This window comes from Myotis davidii, unplaced genomic scaffold, assembly GCF_000327345.1.
Source record: "Myotis davidii unplaced genomic scaffold, ASM32734v1 scaffold217, whole genome shotgun sequence".
Taxonomy (NCBI): Eukaryota; Metazoa; Chordata; class Mammalia; order Chiroptera; family Vespertilionidae; genus Myotis; species Myotis davidii.
The window spans coordinates 965,192-982,881 of record NW_006290034.1 but is presented as its reverse complement, the minus strand read 5'-3'; the positions used below and the strand labels follow the sequence as shown (position 1 = coordinate 982,881).

General features: G+C 51.4%; 1 protein-coding gene across 1 annotated transcript in view; it reads left to right on the top strand.

Annotated features, from left to right (window-relative positions):
- Window positions 1–17,690, top strand: part of DPYD (dihydropyrimidine dehydrogenase) — a 322,055-nt gene that overhangs the window by 170,925 nt on the left and 133,440 nt on the right. Inside the window, 2 exon segments of the mRNA XM_015563508.1 lie at window positions 9,435–9,619; window positions 17,663–17,690. The exon segment at window positions 17,663–17,690 is cut by the window's right edge and continues 212 nt beyond it. Of these exon segments, the coding sequence (XP_015418994.1) occupies window positions 9,435–9,619; window positions 17,663–17,690 (213 nt within the window).

Genomic DNA, 17,690 nt, shown 5'->3' with positions numbered 1-17,690 from the left:
GTCACGCCCAAAAGTCTGAGCTGACACCCGACCCTGTGCGAGCAGATAGAGGTGAGGAGTTCTGTGCGGCTGGATCAGAGGCTGGGAGGTCAGACCGGGCAGAATGTGTGGAGGGATGCGGGGGCAGGAGATGCGGCCGCGCCTGTGTGTGGGCTCCAGGGACCTGCGTGCTAAGCTGGGGGTTTGCGTGACGCCCACTAGGTGTCCAGGGGGCCAGTGGGGAGGTTGGACTATGGGAGAGGTTTTCCGTGTTCATGAGAACATTGTGGTAGGCAGTGGGTTTTCCTTCTCTGCTTGGGTGTGGAGCCTCTCGAAAGGGTCTTCCAGTCATCGGAGATCAGAAACCAGGCAGCACCTTCGAGGTGGTTCACTCAGAGGGCAGGTGCGGCTTGCAGTGCTGACCCAGGTGGAACCACTCCGCCACTCACAGGTGTGACCAGCCCGTGCTCAGGTGGGCAGCTCCAGGCCACGGGCAGGAGAGGGGTGTGTTGTGTACACCTGCTCTCTCCCAGCGTCACACACTGGCCTTGCTCAGTTCTGCTCTTTTCTCTCTCTTTTTTTTTTTTTTCCGTTTTTTATTGATCTCAGAGAGGAAGGGAGAGGGAGAGAGGGAAACATCGATGATGAGATAGAATCATGGATCAGCTGCCTCCTGCACGCCCCCTACTGGAGATGGAGCCCGCAATCCAGGCCTGTGCCCTGACCGGGAATCAATCCCCCTAGTTCACAGGTTGATGCTCAACCACTGAGCACTGCTGGCCGGGCACTCATCTCTGCTCTTTGAGGGAAGGTGAGTAGGATGCGGAGAGCCAGTGTGAGTGAGATACCAGTGCTGCCCCCTGGAGGGAGACCCGGGCGTGGACCCAGCGTGTTGCTCTGCGTGTGCTGGAAACGATGCCCGGGATAAGACAGAAATGGCATCCATGAAACCTGTGAAAAGACTGGTTTTGCCAGTTGTTCACTGCCACGCGTCCAAAACGGAAACCATCCCACGTGCCACAATATTTTGAATTTAACTGCGTCTCTAGACGCTTACGACGTACAAAGGGTTGAGTGGCTCCTGGTGAAGGTTGAGATTCAGGCAGAGGAGGGAAGACTGCGGGAGAACATTCAGAATGAAGGCACACCCCGTACGTAGGAGACTCGGGACCGGGTCCCTGGTGTGATCTGAGGTGGACGGAGTGTCTGGGGCGGGGCCTAGGTAGACGTCCCTGTGCAGGTGGAACTCGCCGAGGCAGCAGGGAGCCAGGTGGGAGGGAGGGGGCGATGTGCTGCCCTGGGATTGGCCGGTCCATTCAACAGCCGAACCGGGGCCAGAACTCAGGAGACAGGGGAGGGTCGGGAGCAGACACTGGGAAGCGTTCCCTGCCGCTCCTCTGTCTCCGCTGCCGCAGCCTGGCGCCTCCAGCGGTGGCTGTCCGTTCAGTCGCTGAGTGAAAGCCGTATCCCCTGAGTTTTTAAACAACTTCCCACAAGTATGAGAAGTGGGGCCCTCCTTCTGGACACCCAGCAGCCCCGCCCCCACGGTGTGCCGGGTGGCCGGCGGCTCTGTGGCCCCGCGGGCTCCCCTCCCATGTGATGACGCCCGAGGAGTAAAACGTGCGTGAATCCCGTGTATCGGCCGCCCCACGTTGAGAATGAACCCTTTCCAGCCCTTTCTGTGCGTTGCCTCGCTTCTCACTACGTGTGGGCCACGAACCGTTCTCAGGAAGCCGGTAGGAAGACTGTCCGTATGTTCTCCGAGACTGTCCTAAGGGTCGGATTCTTGTTTCTGGCTGGAAGACGTGTCGCCTTCTGTCACAGCATTCCCTGCGCAGCGCGAGGTGAGGTGGTGGAGTCCAGCCCACGCCCCCGCACCTCTGCAGAATCACCACCCACAGGAAGGGTCTCTTCCCAGAGCTGCTCTTTGAAGTTACTTGGAAAGCGGGGAGACGATGAGGAGGGAGGTCCTACTGGTAACAGTGTTGAAAGTGAGTTGGGCCCTAGCTGGGGTGGCTCAGTGGATAGAGCGTTGGCCTGGGAACCGAAGGGCCCGGGGGCCGATTCCCGTCAAGAGCACATGCCCGGGTGGCGGGCTCGATCCCCAGTAGGAGGTGTGCAGGAGGCAGCCCCTCAGTGATTCTCTCTCATCACTGATGTTTCTAGCTCTCCCTCCCTCTCCTCTCCTCTCTGAAATCAATACAAATATTTTTTTTTAAAAAGTGAGTTGGCATCAACAGCACATCACGTACACGTCCCCGGACGCCCCCCGAGCACAGCGAGCTGTTTCTGTAATTGCTTTTCCTCCCTCTGTCGGACGCGCGGGCACAGGTGTGTTTCCCCCGTGGATGGCTCTGCACCGAGCCTTCCCTTATCTTGGCTTTTCAGATCTCACCGGCGGTTGGTAGCTTGTGCATTCTTGCGAGGAGACGGCGGGTGGATCCGTCGTTTTCCCATCAAATCAAAGATTACATACCAGCAGCAGAGCAGCGGCGTGTTCTAGGAGTGGCTGGGGAAAGGGCAGGGAATGGAAACAGGTCTCATCCTTGTCTCAGAGAAGAGGAGTCAGAAGGCAGAGCCGACGTTGCTCAGCCTGGAGGGGGCGGCGTGGGTGTCCTGGGCTCTGCTGCCCGCGGCCCGTCACCTGTCTCTCTCAGACGTGAGTTAGCGACGGTGCAGCCGGAACCTATTGTTCCTGCGATGCCAAAGCAAGGCACAGAGCCGGGGAGGACGCTACAGGCAGGGCGTGGATTGTAGGCCGACGTCCGGGAATGAGGGTTTTTATGTGTGTGGCACATCCTTCTTGTTAATTGTTCGCGTTTGTGTTCTTGGCCCCAAGCACAAGATGAATGAACCCTGTGCCTGCTTAGGGTGGTCTTGGGTCGCATTCAACAGTGACCTCCGTAGATGGCTGTTGTAACTGTGTAAGTTGAGAAATTACATTGAATCTTATGTAACATCTATCCCTGACATATGGAAGCTACCCAACGCCAGTGTCAGGCATGTGCCCAGGCACCCCTGCTCGCTGACACCATGGAGGCCCCCCAGGCTTCATGGGGTCTCGTGCTCTCCAGGGCCAGCCTTCTCCCTGTGCTCGCCATACGCCTGCTGCTGTTTAAAATGCGTCTTTATTGTGGAAAGTATTACAGATGCCCCTTAATTCCCCATTGACCCCTCCTAGCCCCGCCCCCTGGCCTTCAGCACCCTGTTGTCTGTGCCCACGGGTTACGCATCCACGCAGACATGTTCTTTGGTTGATCTCTTCCCACCCACCATGAAGGAGCTCTTCAAATTGTGGGGGTTTTTTTTCTTTTCAACAATATGTTTTTATCGATGTCAGAGAGGAAGGGAGAGGGAGGGAGAGAGAGATAGGAACATTCACGGTGAGAGAGGATCATGGATGGGCTGCCTTTTGCACGCCCCCTAATGGGAATCGAGCCCGCAACCCGGGCCTGTGCCCTGACCGGGAAGTGAACCGTGACCTCCTGGTTCATCGGCTGATGCTCAGCCACGGAGCCCCGCCAGCCGGGCAGAAGCCGAGGTCTTGACGTGCGCACTTACTTATGCACAAAACCTGTTGAAAAGAAACGCGGCTGCCTGTCTGAAGCCGGCACGGAAGGATGCCTCCAGCCGATCGACAAGGGAAAGGAAAAAAGCCGTAAGATGGATATCAGAAAATAACATTAATGAGCTGCTAAAGCTAAAATTACAGGAACTTATGAAATTGGTTAAACATAAAAACCATTAAACTGTTTACTGAAGCTTCACAGATATACTGCAGCTAATGAGCATTCTGCTATTTAAATAAGCCCAAATTGAACACACATTCCACGGATACATAATTAGTCATGGCAGTCAGACTCACGCGGGCTCGCTTTTAAAGCTCTATTTAGGGAATCTTTTCCATTTGATTTATTTTGTTAATTAAAATATTTTTCAGTATTCACTTATATTTTAATAATATTGTTTGTGCACGCTGTATAATTTACTACTGTTTTTACTTGGGCTTCAAATGCAGCCAATGGGGAATCTTAGAGTAAACATTTTTCTTAACCCCTTTCTGTCATTATTTGTATCCCTTCACGATCTCATGCGGCATTCTGGAAAGTTCTCTCACTGAGGAGCATGTATGACACATCCCGGGAGCCTTTCTGCTTTCTTTTTCCCTGCCTCCCAATTACCAAGAAGTATTAAGCACCCAAATGTGCATAGAATTATGATGATCAGGGTCCAAATCAGATTAAGGGATGATCTGTTCCTTCCAGGAGAGTGTGGTCTTAAGTAGATGGTATCATTGAATATAAATAAGTAAATCAAAGTGCGGCGTTTGGGGACCCAACCGAGAATCTGAAAACAATCCCCACGCATTTCCTTCAAGGACAGCGCCCTCCTGGAGGAGACGGCTCCCGGATAAAATGAAATCGCATCTTCAAGGAGTTTCCAGGTTTAAATAGATGGGATTACTGCAGAGAAATAAACAAAGCAAGGCGAAGTGTTGGGCCATTTTAATTCCGAATTGATTCCTTGGTCAGTTGAGGGAATGAGAAGGAGGCTCCCCGGGGGATGCAAGGGGGACGGGAGGAGTTGCCGTGGGCTGTTGTCCATCTTTTGTGCTTGACTCAGGCGCCCGCCAGCCCTGAGCGTCCAGGGCAGGAAAATGAAATCTGTATTTTCTCGCTGCCCGGATCCTACCAGCTTGTTCAAACTGCACATTATTTACCCATCGTCGTGGGGGGCATCCAGTAGTTAAGCCAAGCAAGAGAGATTAACCGAGGGCTCTTCCGTAGGCAGTGCATTTGCCACTGGAGACATTTTATTTTTAGAAACTTTAAAGAACAATATTTGCGTTTATTCTCCACAATGGCTCTCTAATTGTGGAAATAAGACTTACAGGAAAATTAGTAAGTTGATCATAGGTTATGCAACATTAAATATGAATGCTAGCTAACGGGACAACAGCCATTACATTTTCCATATTACTTTTTTCAACCAAAAACTACACACGGAGCCCCTCCTGTGTCCCAGTTACAGGGCTGGGCGCCTGGGAAGGCACTGACTCAGATGTCCCGGGACTCGAGGAGAAGTTACATGGCTGCTGGCTTAATGGAGATGGTTGTGTGAATTTAACATAAAGGGACGCGAAAAGGTCGCAGGGAATGAGATGGCCTAAGGCTGTATCCAGAAGCCTGGCCAGGACCGGATCCTTGGCTGCCCCTCTAAGCCCGTTGCTTTCTCCTAGAACCCCAGTAGTGAGGCTTCAAGAAACGGTTCGGGGCACATGCCTCGCTTTCGGTGGCCCCCGTACCAGGGGTCGGTGGCAAGGAGGACTTTGAAGTCAGAAATAACTGGATTCAGATACCAACACTGCCACCCTTTGGCTATTCCCAGGGTGATGACAGCTCCATGAGAGAGCTGTTCTGTGGTCTCAGTGAGCTCATGCCCGCCTTCTGCCTCGGTGCAAGGGGTCATAGTGCACTCACGTTCCTTCATGTCCTTCACTAGGCGACCCCTGTGAAAGGGTTGTTTGACCACCAAAGGGGTCGCAACCCACAGGTTGAGAACCGCTGGGTTAGAGCTAGGGAGAGCCTGGAGAGAGGGACATCCTGCCAGTCAAAAAAGGAGATAAAATTAACGGGGTTCCACCATTGGACGCTACAGAAAAGGCAGAGGGAAGAGGCCCGAGGTCCCGGAACCGCTGGCTGTGGAGACCGTATCTTCCCTCGGGGCGCGGACTGGAAGGGATCATTGTGTGGTGAAAACAGTCAACAGTCAGTGTAAGTTATTCTAAGAAATTAGGTAAAGATGGTAGTAGGCCATGAGAAAAGAAAACCATTTTTCCAAAGGAGAGGAGACGAGGGAAACGCAGTATTCTAAGGAGAGTCCGAGATGATCTGAAAGGCCCGGGGGAGCGGGCAGGCGCAGAATCAAGGTTGGCTTTTCTGACTTGGGAGGGTCTGTGAGCGGCCACGAGGACGCCCCTGAGGGCCCGTGGTAACTGGGAGTGGCTAGCAGGTTGCTTCAGAGACTCCCATGCAGGCGGCGATGCCAAGGCAGAACCCAAGCCCTCGCATGTGATGGCTCTGAGTTGTTGAAGGCACCCCCTGGCCCTGGCCCTTCCTTACCCCGGGTTCCTGCAGGGGCCCTCGCGCCCCCGGCCCTGTCATGAGAGACACTTTGGTCTTGCCGAGATTTTGCTCTCGGCGTTGATTTACCAGGGACTGTTGTCTCTGTGCTCTGGTCCTCGTGGTGAATGGGTTCTGCAAAATGAAACCACAAGCCCAGAGATGGACCCAGCTACGTTTTCCAGAAGCCTGTGTGTTGTCAGTGCTGAGTCTCTCTCTGCCTCTCCCCTCCTGCTGTGGCATCTCAAACTCGGCATAGAAGAGGAGCCAGCCTGCTTCATTGTGATTCCCGTTGTGTTGTTTATGGAGGATTAATTTACATTTATGCACCGAAATATCACATCCTTGACATCCTTTTATGAATACTGAGAAATAGACTTGTCATATGCTTGTGGGTTGCTTGTCTGCCGATACGACAGCGCAGCTCCATCCGTCTAATTGACCTTGGCAATCTGCGTCTCCTGGTGACGGGTCCCTGAGGGCCAGCTGCTGCGGTCTAAGTGTGGCTTATTGAAGAACTTGCATGTCACAATACAATTAAGTCTATGGGGGGCGGGGAGGGGGTGAGAGAATCATTTCATGCATAACATTAAATTGACTAAAAGTCCCTATTTCCAAACCACTTCTTGTTTGCAAGCTACCTCAGAATGTCTTTAAAAAAGAAAAACCAACTCATTAGAACATAGTAGTAATTAAAGCCGGAAATTAGCATACATCTCCAATGTTTGGTTAAAATTAGGGATGTTTTCCTTCTTTTGAAAGACTGCATGGGATTCCAGGCACCCTGACAGGTCACACGCATCTCTCCTGTGTGCGTAAGAGTAGAGACTGTACATGAGCACGTCCTGGGTTCTTTCTCGCTCTATTTCTGTCCTGCCGTCAAGCTTCCTGGGCCTGTGCTGCAGGCCCTTCGGGGTGCGGTCTCGCGGAGATCTGTGGGGCAATGCTGGTCCCAACCGGAAGGCCTCGCACCACATTAGGGGATACACAAGACAGAAGAACACCGCCCTTCTGTCACTATCCAGCCGCCACTGCCCAGGAAACAGCGCGCTAAGTAAACCTTCCCATCACGCTGGACGAAGGCGGAGCAGGAGACGTGCACTGACTGGGGGGTGGGGCGTTGTGCCCCTGGGAAAGGGCTCCCAGCGCTGTGAGTCCCCCGGGAGTGAGCGCCACAGGAGAGGCGCCTGGACGGGAAGGTGGAAGCCGCCTTCGTGAGCAGCGCCTGCACCGAGGGCTCCCTTCTGGCCAACGGCGAAGAGGGTGCACATGGGTTGTGTTTTTCTTTTAACTGGACCCTTGATTTGATGTCGATGCTAAACCCTCTGGAGCTGTAACGAATGTGGTTAAATCACAGAAATGATGGTTCTCTTGCAAAGGAGCCCATTGGAATCGCGAGAGATGTTATTTGGATTTATAACATCAGTTCCAACAGAGTGTTCATAAGCAAATTCATAAACTCATATTCTCCCTGCCGACCGGCCTGTGTCTGCGTGTACACTTCCACAGGCCACTGTGCCTGCAGGGAAGCGGTGCCCACCGACCTGCACCATTTGAAGATCAGGTTGCCATGAAGGGTCATCCGGCGCTGGCTGCCTGGTGCGCGGAGAGCGCGTTTCGCCCTGCTGGTCGCGTTGCTTGTGTTCCTATACGTTGTTGAAGTCCTACTTTTTCCAGATCCTTTGAAGATCCTGACGAGTCAGCACATTAGATATTAAACGGGAACCATTGGTTTCTATTTCAGTTGACATAAGCTTTGCTACAATGCATTAAACACCCTCATCACCAGCTGTTTGACCTCTTATTCACTATTTGTTTTTTTTAATATATTTTTATCGATTTCAGAGAGGAAGGGAGAGGGAGAGGGAGAGGGAGATAGAAACATCAGTGATGAGAAAGAATCATTGATCGGCTGCCTCCTGCACGCCGCCTACTGGAGATGGAGCCCACAACCCAGGCATGTGCCCTGACCAGAATTGAACAAGGACCTTCTGGTTCCTAGGTCAATGCTCATTGAGCCACACTGGCCGGGCTGTATTCTCTTTTGAACTGGAGTGAAGAATAGCTCCTTTAGTCTGTCCTGAGAGGCCACATTCAAATTCATGACCCAAATACCGGGAGAGAACGTTCTGTCCTCACCGTGGCAGTTTGCCTCATCACATATGGTGCATCTATCTTCCTTCATGGTCTCTTCCAACTCCAGGACCGTGGGTCCAGTCAGAGCTTCCTCCAGATACTTTTCTTAAAGGAGCTCGCCCTCTTCCTTGAGTGCACTGGGACACAGAGTACCTCTCAGTATTTCAGCCTATCGGAAGCTGCTTTAAGGGACTCATGGTCACGTTCGCCTTTGTTGAGGTTTACAAAATAAAACAAATTGATGACTAAAGGGAACTCCCTTCCCCAGTGCATTAAATTGCTCCACATTAAGTGTGAAAGGGTGTCAGTGTAGAAGACTGTGTGCTGTTTTGTTTATAAAACTTACTTGAGGTCCAGTGCACGAATTCGTGCACGGGTGGGGCCAAGCCGGCCCACCCCCATCGGGCTGATCAGGCCAGGCCAGCCTGGGGGAGGGACTGCGGGCGGTTGGCTGGCCAGCCCCGCCCCCTGGTTGAACTCCTAGTGGAGGGTACAATTTGCATATTAGCCTTTTATTATATACTAGAGGCCCCGGTGCACAAAATTTGTGCACGAGTAGGGCCCCTAGGCCTGGGGATCAGGGCCTATCTGTGGGGCAAATGGTGGGGCAATCGGGGGCGGGAGGGGTGCGCTGGCACCCGCCTTGGCTGGCCTGGGGTCTGTGGGCTGGGGACAGCTCCTCTGTTGAGCATCTACCCCCTGGTGGTCAGTATGCATCATAGCAACTGGTCGTTCTGCCGTTCAGTCGATTTGCATATTAGGCTTTTATTGTAAAGGATGATTATTGTGTGAGAAAGGACTTGGCCATTGACCCAAATTCACAGCATAACTTACACCTGTGACACAGGAACAGGTTTGGGAGCATATGAGTAACAAATCTGAAAACGGTCGTTATGGACAAAGAACCGTCTTCCTTGACTCAGACTCCTTAGACGTAAATACCAGAACGGAAACGTCGCCCACCTCTGTGGTCTTGAACTTCTGTGAGGAAGATAGATGTCTTGAGGGTTGGTTGAGTTAATACTTTGAATGCATTCCTAACCCAGGTCATTAACTTTCCGTGTTTATGCTTCATTAGAAACAGTTGTTTGACTCCCTAGAACAATCATTAAATCATAATTTTTCCTAATTTTCAGATTATTATTACAAGATGCACAGATTAGTCATTTTCTGTTGTCTTTCACCTTTTTTTTTCAGTAAAAGAAGCCTTGAGCCCTATCAAATTTAACAGATGGGGCCTCCCAGAAGTCGACCCTGAGACGATGCAGACCAGTGAACCGTGGGTGTTTGCAGGGGGTGATATCGTGGGAATGGCTAACACGACCGTGGAATCGGTGAATGATGGAAAGCAAGCCTCCTGGTTCATTCACAGATACATACAGGTAGGCATGTGCAGTCGATCCGTGTTCATTTCGCCCAGTAGATAAGTACTTTATTTTTACTGCTTGTTCATATGAACATGTCTATAATATATATTATGACTCTATAGCAGCGGTTCTCAACCTTGGCTGCACATTAGAATCACCTGGGAATCTTTTTAAAATCCTGATTTCTGGGCCTCATCCTCCGGAAATTCTGTTTCTTTGTGATGGGGTGGAGCCACAACATTAGTAACAAAGAAACAGAATTTCTGGAGGATGAGGCCCAGAAATGAGGATTTTAAAAAAGATTCCCAGGTGAGTCTAACGTGCAGCCAAGGTTGAGAACGACTGCTCTATAGGAAGTCGGCCTCATACATATTTACTCGGAGAAAGTGTTCTGATTTTTTGTGTGCCGTCCAAATTTGGTCGACCAGACATCTCATTGACCGGACTGTTATCTCCTGGAAGGAATGAAGGTTATCAAATACGGCTCTGGGGCGAGGCCAGGGGGAAGCTAGTGAAGGTGGAGATTCAGTTTGCAGGAGCGAATAGGGTGGGAAGGCAGACAGGCCAGGGAGACTGGAAAAGGTGAAATTGAATGCTCATCCATAGAGAGTGGGAGGTGTTTGTTTTTCCCCTACAGTTTTAAATCCGTTTATAGCTTTTAAATTGCAGTACATAGAGAATATTCACTCCCGTTGACGATGATTGTGGTTTTGTCCCAATCGTCACCTGAAAGGAATCTTAGGGGTGTTTTTCTGTTGACGTCACTGTTTTCTTTTGATTTCCCTGAATCTGATCAACGTGCCCTAAGGAACAGGAGCACTTATTTTCCTTTGCTCCTACTTACCCATGAAAGGGAAGAAACAGACTTTTAGGGGTGATTTTTAAAAAGAAAGAAAGAAAGCAGATGTGCTTTAAAAAATGCATATTGCTAAGAATCATAGTGTTTGGAATATAAAATGGAAAATCTGTGACCGGTACGAGGTGGGGGCTGGCTGAAGGATTCAGATTCCTCCAACATAGTGTTTGTTTAATTGCCTTTTCAGGTTGGAGTAGAAGGGGAAGGCAGGTGTAACATCTCTGAGTGTAGCCTGGGCACCTCCTCCCGCCGGCCAGGGTGCTGGGTGCAGGGTGCTAAGACTAAATAGGAACAGACCAACAACGTGGATGTTCCCCTCGCTGATGCCATTACCTTAGGCCTGGCCTCTGTGGCCTCTTGAAATTGCCTCCACTCCCTGCCCCTCTAGCCCAGGGCCTAGCTCTGTTTTGAAATAGGTGTTCGTAAATTTCTTTAAAACTATCACAAATCCTCGCATTGATGACCTACGTTTCTACTGCTTGAGGTTTTGTGTCCTTTCTTCCGGTTCGATCAAGGCACATCCGCATCCCTAGTTGCTGGGGGAGCTAGGTATCTCAGAGATGAGCTACAGTGCCTGGTCCCGAGTTCAGATCTGCCCCAGGTCAAGGTTGACAGAAAGTCATTACCATCCAGTGGCAGGTCGATAGCTCTGTGAAAGGATTCGGTGATTTCCGAGCCTCGTGGAAAGTTTCATGCCACGGCCGACCCTCAGGTGAGTCACCTGTGGTTTTCGTTGGAAGAGAAAGGAGGAGCTCGATCGTTGCTAAGTATTTCCATGGTTTCCCATGAGCTCAGCCTCTTGGAGAGCCTCTGGATGGAACGGCATGGGAACGCGAGGCTCGTGCTCGTGCGGCTCTGAGATTGGGGCCCGAGGCTCAGCCGTAGGGATCCCTGTCTGTCCCCGTTGGAAGTGAGGGACAGCTCAGCGCTGCTAAATTGACGTTACAGACGTGCTCTCAGTCCCGTGTGGTGATGGATTCAAGACTGAGAGTCATATCGTTCACGTCTCCTGTTTCTTCTGCATGTGTTTTTTATCTTTAATTTTCCTTTTTAATCGTATTATTAGTTTTACCTACGTTTGGACATTGCCGGGACCCTTAGAGAGGCCCATGTGTGCTGTTGGCAGTGTTACCCAACAGGAGTAGAAAGTGGGGGCAGACCCTGAGGACGGGGCATCTGAGACGGAGCACCGCGTGGAGGTCATGGCTGTGGAGTCCATTGGATGATGTGTGTTCATATCGATAGATGAAATCTTTCATCTTCTGCCGTTTTTTTTTCTGTTTGAGATTACGGGAAGGGCTTTGTCTTTCTGATATCGTTACCTGCCCAGGCAGGCCAGCAACACCCTCTGATGGGGAGTCTCTAAAAGGAAGCACCTTTCTAAAGGGGAACAAGGCCCATGTTTATGCCCGAGAGATTAGTGAGAGTGAACACAGCGTTTTCTTTCCACTGGAATATTTATAATCTTATTTTCTGTTGGGCTCAGTGATTTTCAAAAGGAGCCCCACGTTGTCAGATCGTAAGAATTTTTAAAGCCACCTCTAGGAATGTTTACAACGTGAAAATACCCCAGGAATGGTCCTAAGCGTGCCTCGTGTTAAAGATTTCTGCTGTGGACGAAGATGAGCTTAAAAAAAAAAAAAAAAAAAAAAAAAAGTACGACCTTTGGGGCTTTTAGGAAACAAACTTGGAGGAACTTACCTGCGTCCACGTCTCTGTGGCTTCGAAGACCTTCCCCGCCCACTTCACATAGATGACACTTGTGATCGCTGCTTAAAATTCCACTTTAATGCCGCATCTTCAAAGGCATCCTTCTGCCCGAACACACCGGTGGTTTCCGCGCTGTCTGAGAGCCAGGGTTCGAGAATTAGAAATGTAAATGGCCCGGCTGCCGTCGGCGCTCCCCTTACCCTTGGCAGGTTCTGCGGCAGCTTATTCGACCTGACAGTCTCACCGGGGAGCTAATGGGAAAGCCGGCAGGGTCTTCATGGGAGAGATTCCAAATGTCAAGTGTCATCTCTCCAGCTGCTAGACGAATGGGTAGCCACCAGGCATGCATTTGGGTGTGCAGCCCTGTGAAACCGGGGAGGCAGGCGGAAGGCTGTAATTTGGTGGTTAGTTTACACTATCCAGGGCTGCCAATCGGCCGGGCTGGCGGAGGACTTCATTTGGAGCTTCGGAGGTGGACAGCCGGCTGCCCTGTTCTTGCACTTAACGTGCCTTCAGGGGCGGCGGGGGTAGGGGAGCATCGTCGATGTGTCGTATTAATTTTTGCAAACCCCCCGGCTTTGAATCGGAACAGTGATACCCACAGACCTGGCTCCTCGTTCTCTAACCCTCCTCTGCCACCGAGCAGGGGGTATGCGCGGTTCGAATGACAACTGCGCTGGACTCTCAAGACCTCGTGACAAAGCGTCCTTCCGTATTTAAGGCACAGCGCCACTCTGAACGCCCTGTGCGAAAAGAAGGTGATATTAAGTCACTGGCCGCACTGTCAGGTTGAAAACAATGAGTTTCAATCAAATCCCAGTTATAAATCCTAATGGATGACGTTGGACATAGAGATAGCTCCCGGAAAAGACCATCAGAGTTGGTCATGGCTAAATGCAGCTTCCACACTGAGTTCTCCCACGTGGTTCGGGTCTCAGAATCGAGGCGACTCCAGCCGGTCTGTCATGAGATGGAACTGGAGTCAGAAGGGCGTGGGATCTCATTTTTATCCCTCTCGGGGGGACATAGTCAAGTCAGATGTGCTCACAGTCATTGGGTCCTGACGTCCATTTTGGGCGCTTGTAAATAAACATTCCGTGGGCCCCGTCATGCCCTTGGCAGACCTGGCCTCTCGGATGGCACATCCGGGTTGGTTTTTGGCGTCCGCCCTCGGTGATGTTTTAAACTCAGTATGAAGTAGCAGAGCCATGACACCATTTTCCTATTAAACATTCCGTCGGTATGCAGCTTCGTGGGTGTGAAGGGGGATTTGTCCTTTTATCTAACACCTGCGTGTTGTCAGGTCATCGAGGAAAAAGAAGAAGAATGAGCCTGTATCTAATGGAGCCATCAAAACAGAGCCACTGAGCTGGTGATGGGGGGAGAAAGCACCATGACTAATAAGTAATTTTTATGCCTTTCAGTGACTCCGCGCAGGGTTCCAAACCGTTATTAAGTGGCAGCGTCTGACCTGAAAAGTAGTTGGAGATGAAATGGTCTCCATAGAGGCAGAGTAGTTCCTTCCCGACATAGCGGTAGATTGCTGCTTCAGGCAGATCATTCAGGATCAGGATGGGCCAGGGGAAAATAACTGAAAAATCCAGCCCGCGCCGGACAGAGCCTGACTCAGTGAGAGCTGAAGAGAAGGAGAGACACGGGCGACCTGCAGGCGGCCACATGGGCTCTGGGTGCTGAGAATTCCCTGCTGAATCTGGGCACGTTGATGCCCAGGGGCTTCTTGGCGCTAATGACAGTGTCACCGGGGAACAGAGCACCAGCGCCCATTCAAATGCAAATGGTTCAGTTGGAAGTTTTAACCAGAGTTGTGTCTGTCTGCAGTGGTTGGGTCAAGTTGAGTCATACGGGTTATCAGGGATCCGCTGGGAAAGAGGCAGACGCAGGAAGTGCATGGGAAGCGGAAGTCCGGCGGATCCCTCCCTCCCCTGCTCCCGGGCCTCTGGGAAGGTCATGCTGAGACAGCACAGGGATCCCACGCCAGGACTGAAACGCTTTCCAGATGTCAGGGACCTTCTCCTGAGCCTCACAGCCACCCTTCACAGCACGTGGGGGGTTTTTAATTACTGTTGGTTTGAAAGAGAGAGAGAGGAAGAGAGGAAAAAATGTCAGTCTGTTATTCCACTTAGTGATGCCCTCATCTGTTGCTTCTCGTATGTGCCCTGACCAGGGATCAAAGCACAACCTTGGTGTATCCGGACGATGCTCTAACCAACTGAGCTCCCCGGCCGGGGCCCACAGTAGGTGAAGTTTAAAGAGGCCTCACTGGCCCGGCTGGTGTGGCTCAGTGGCTGAGCATCTGCCTAGGAACCAGGAGGGCACGATTTGATTCCCCATATACATATACATACATACATATACATATACATATACATACATACATATATATATATAATAAAATAAATAAAGAGGCCTAACTGATAGGGTTAGGGTCATAATGTGCCACTACCTGGTTCCTCCCTGCATCCTGTCCCGCCCTCGCCTGTTTGAAAACCTCCTCCCAGAAACACAGGGCTTAGGAGGCCAGCACGAACGCCGGTGCCGCCGGTAGGCTGTTGACTTACAGTGTTGAGCGTTTTATTCCAGGTCTTCAGGTTTCAGGCCGCTGCTGTCACTGTTCGGAAACGTCAGCCTCCTTTGTCTCCCTCCAGCACTCGCACCTCGACCTCCCGGCCCCTTTGTGCTCCGTGGACTTGATGTCGGCACCACCCTGTGCCCGGCACCAGGCGGTTCTCCCGTTGGCCATTGACATTGACATCTTGTCTCCACGGGTCACCACCTTTCCCCCTGGGTCTGCGAACACAGTCATTGTTACCTTCTTGATTGACACTTTGGAAATTTTGTAAACATGTTATATTTTATTTGGGGGGATCCTTGGTTAACTGACAAGTCATTTCTTAAAACCAGTTCACGATTCTTTCCTTCTAAAACACCCTTGGGCCCGGCCGGCGTGGCTCAGTGCTTGAGTGTCGACCTATGAACCTGAACCAGGAGGTCAGGATTCGATGCCCAGTCAGGCCACAGGCCCGGTTGCAGACTCCATCCCCAGTAAGGGGGTGTGCAGGAGGCCGCTGATCAATGATTGTCATCATTGATGTTTCTCTCTCTCTCCCTCTCCCTTCCTCTCTGAGGTCAATAAAAATACATTTAAAAATGTTTTCAAACACCCGTGGGTGCATGATGCCGGGGCTCTGTGCCATGGGCCCTGCGCTGCTTCCTCATTGGGCGATGCTACCATCAGTGGGAGGTGAAAGAAACCAATGTTATTGCTGAAGCTCAGGGGTACATTGGACCATTCACTTCAAAGTCAAAGGGAGAATACACTTGATGCATCAGTGACTCGGGCTCCTCCTCCTAGGACCTGCTCCGATGCTGTTTCCGTTTCCGGGCAGGGCCCTCCATGGGCACCTCAGGGAGACCCGCCCTGGCCCCGCCCACAGCACACCCCGCCCACATACTCTGCATTCTGTTCCTAGCAGAACCCACGTAAAGACACACTGTCTGGGGGTTCCGGGTCCAATTCCGATGTGTTTGTGTCGGCAGCAGGTTCCCCACACCGGCAGGCAATGTTCAGGGCGTTGGGTGTCCTACAGTTTAACTCAGTGCTAACAGTATCTTCCTGGAGGTGGTGTCGGATCCCACAGGTGAGGGGTCAGTCCCACACGATGCCTGTCACAAGCCCCGGCTCTCACCTGTGCTTCCGACCAACTATAGGTCGGAGGTTCCAGTGAATCCCCAGCACAGGATGGCAATCCCACGTCCAGGTTGTTGCCTGCACTTCTGACTGAGGGCGGCTGTCCATCAGAGCGTGCCCCGCCCCTTCCTTGGGTTCTATTGCTAGAGCAGCTCACAGAACTCGGAGTAAGTTAGTAAGTTACAAAGCAATGTTTTTGTTATAAATGACAATATCACACACACACACACATATGTATTGTTTTGTGTGTTTTTTTAATATTTTTATGGATTTCAGAGAAGGGAGAGAGAGAGAGAGAGAGAGATAGAAACATCAATAGTGCGAGAGAATCATGGCTCGGCTGCCTCCTGCACACCCCCTACTGGGGATCGAACCTGCAACCTGGGCCTGTGCCCTGACCGGGAATACAACCATGACCTCCTGGTGCATAGGTCGACCCCCAACCACTGGGCCACCCGGTCAGGTGGTTATTTGTCTGTCTCCTTCCGTGCCCATCATCACGCCATAACTATAAAGATCCACGAGACCAGAAAATGTCCTTTGGTCACTGCTGTGTTCCCAGCACCTGTCACATCGCCTGGTGTATAGCAGGCTTCATAAATAGTGCTGCCTACAGCTGCGTCAGGGCCGATCGTGGGGGCAGAGGTAGAGTTTCAGCGGAGAAAAGATGCCAGTGATTTGCATGAAGATAATTTAAGTTTGTACCCTTCTTCACTGCTCAGGTTCCAATATCTTATTACAGGCAACGAGACCATATCCTTTAAAAGGTGAATAAAATGGGGTTGTTATTTTTAAAGAGACATTTCTATCACCTCATGTCTTTCTAAAGTTTTCATTACGAACAGTCGCCGCGGAACAGAGGGCCGGCGTCTGGTTTTACGTTATAATTATACTCCCTGTTCCCGGGCCTTTTCCTCGGAGCAGTGCCTCCAAATTGGTTGCAGGTGGCTTTCTTTCCTTCCCTCCATGGATATTTCTTCAAAAGGCGAGGAAACCGAGGTCAAGTTCGTTAACGCGTTCATCCAGCCCACGAATCACTCCAGCCGCAGGGAGCTCCAGGGGCTGGTGGTCCTTCGCCTTAGAATGGTCTTAGCGTGGCTGCTCCCGAGCACTGCCCCCAGCGAGGGCCCCTCGTGGCCACATCACAGTGACGCCCCGGGGAACGAGGGAGGGAAGGCCGCCCCCCGCCCCCCGGGGCTCACATCCGATGGAACGTGGTGATGGCGATTGTCTCTTCAGTCGAATCGAGCACCACCCACGGCCTCGCTTTTCACAGGGCTTTTTTTGTTTCCAAAAAAAATTCCAAACAAATTGGGGGAAAATGCAGTTGAATACCAAATTATGATGTGATTTGCTTTTCCCCAATAACATATCATTACACATGCACATTTCTCTGTCATTCCATGACCCGGCCAGGTGTTGCAGGACAGGGTCCAGGAGAGAGTGATGATGGAATAATATCACCATGGGCCATGATAGCTCAAGATTCTATTTGTTTTCTTTCCATCGGCCTGAGGGCTGAAGGGTCCCGGGTTTGATTCCCGGTCAGGGCACAGGCCCGGGTTGCGGGCTCCATCCCCCGTGGGGGGCGTGTAGGAGGCAGCCGATCCATGATTCTCTGTCATCGTTGACGTTTCTATCTCTGTCTCCCTCTCCCTCCCTCTCTGAAACCAGTAAAAACATAAAAAAATAAACTGCACGAATCCACATGCTGGGTTTTGTGAAAGATGAGGTGGGGGATCAGTGGTGACACAGACCGACCCTGCCTCTTGCTCTCCCGCAGTCGCAGTTCGCAGCCGCCCCACCAGGCC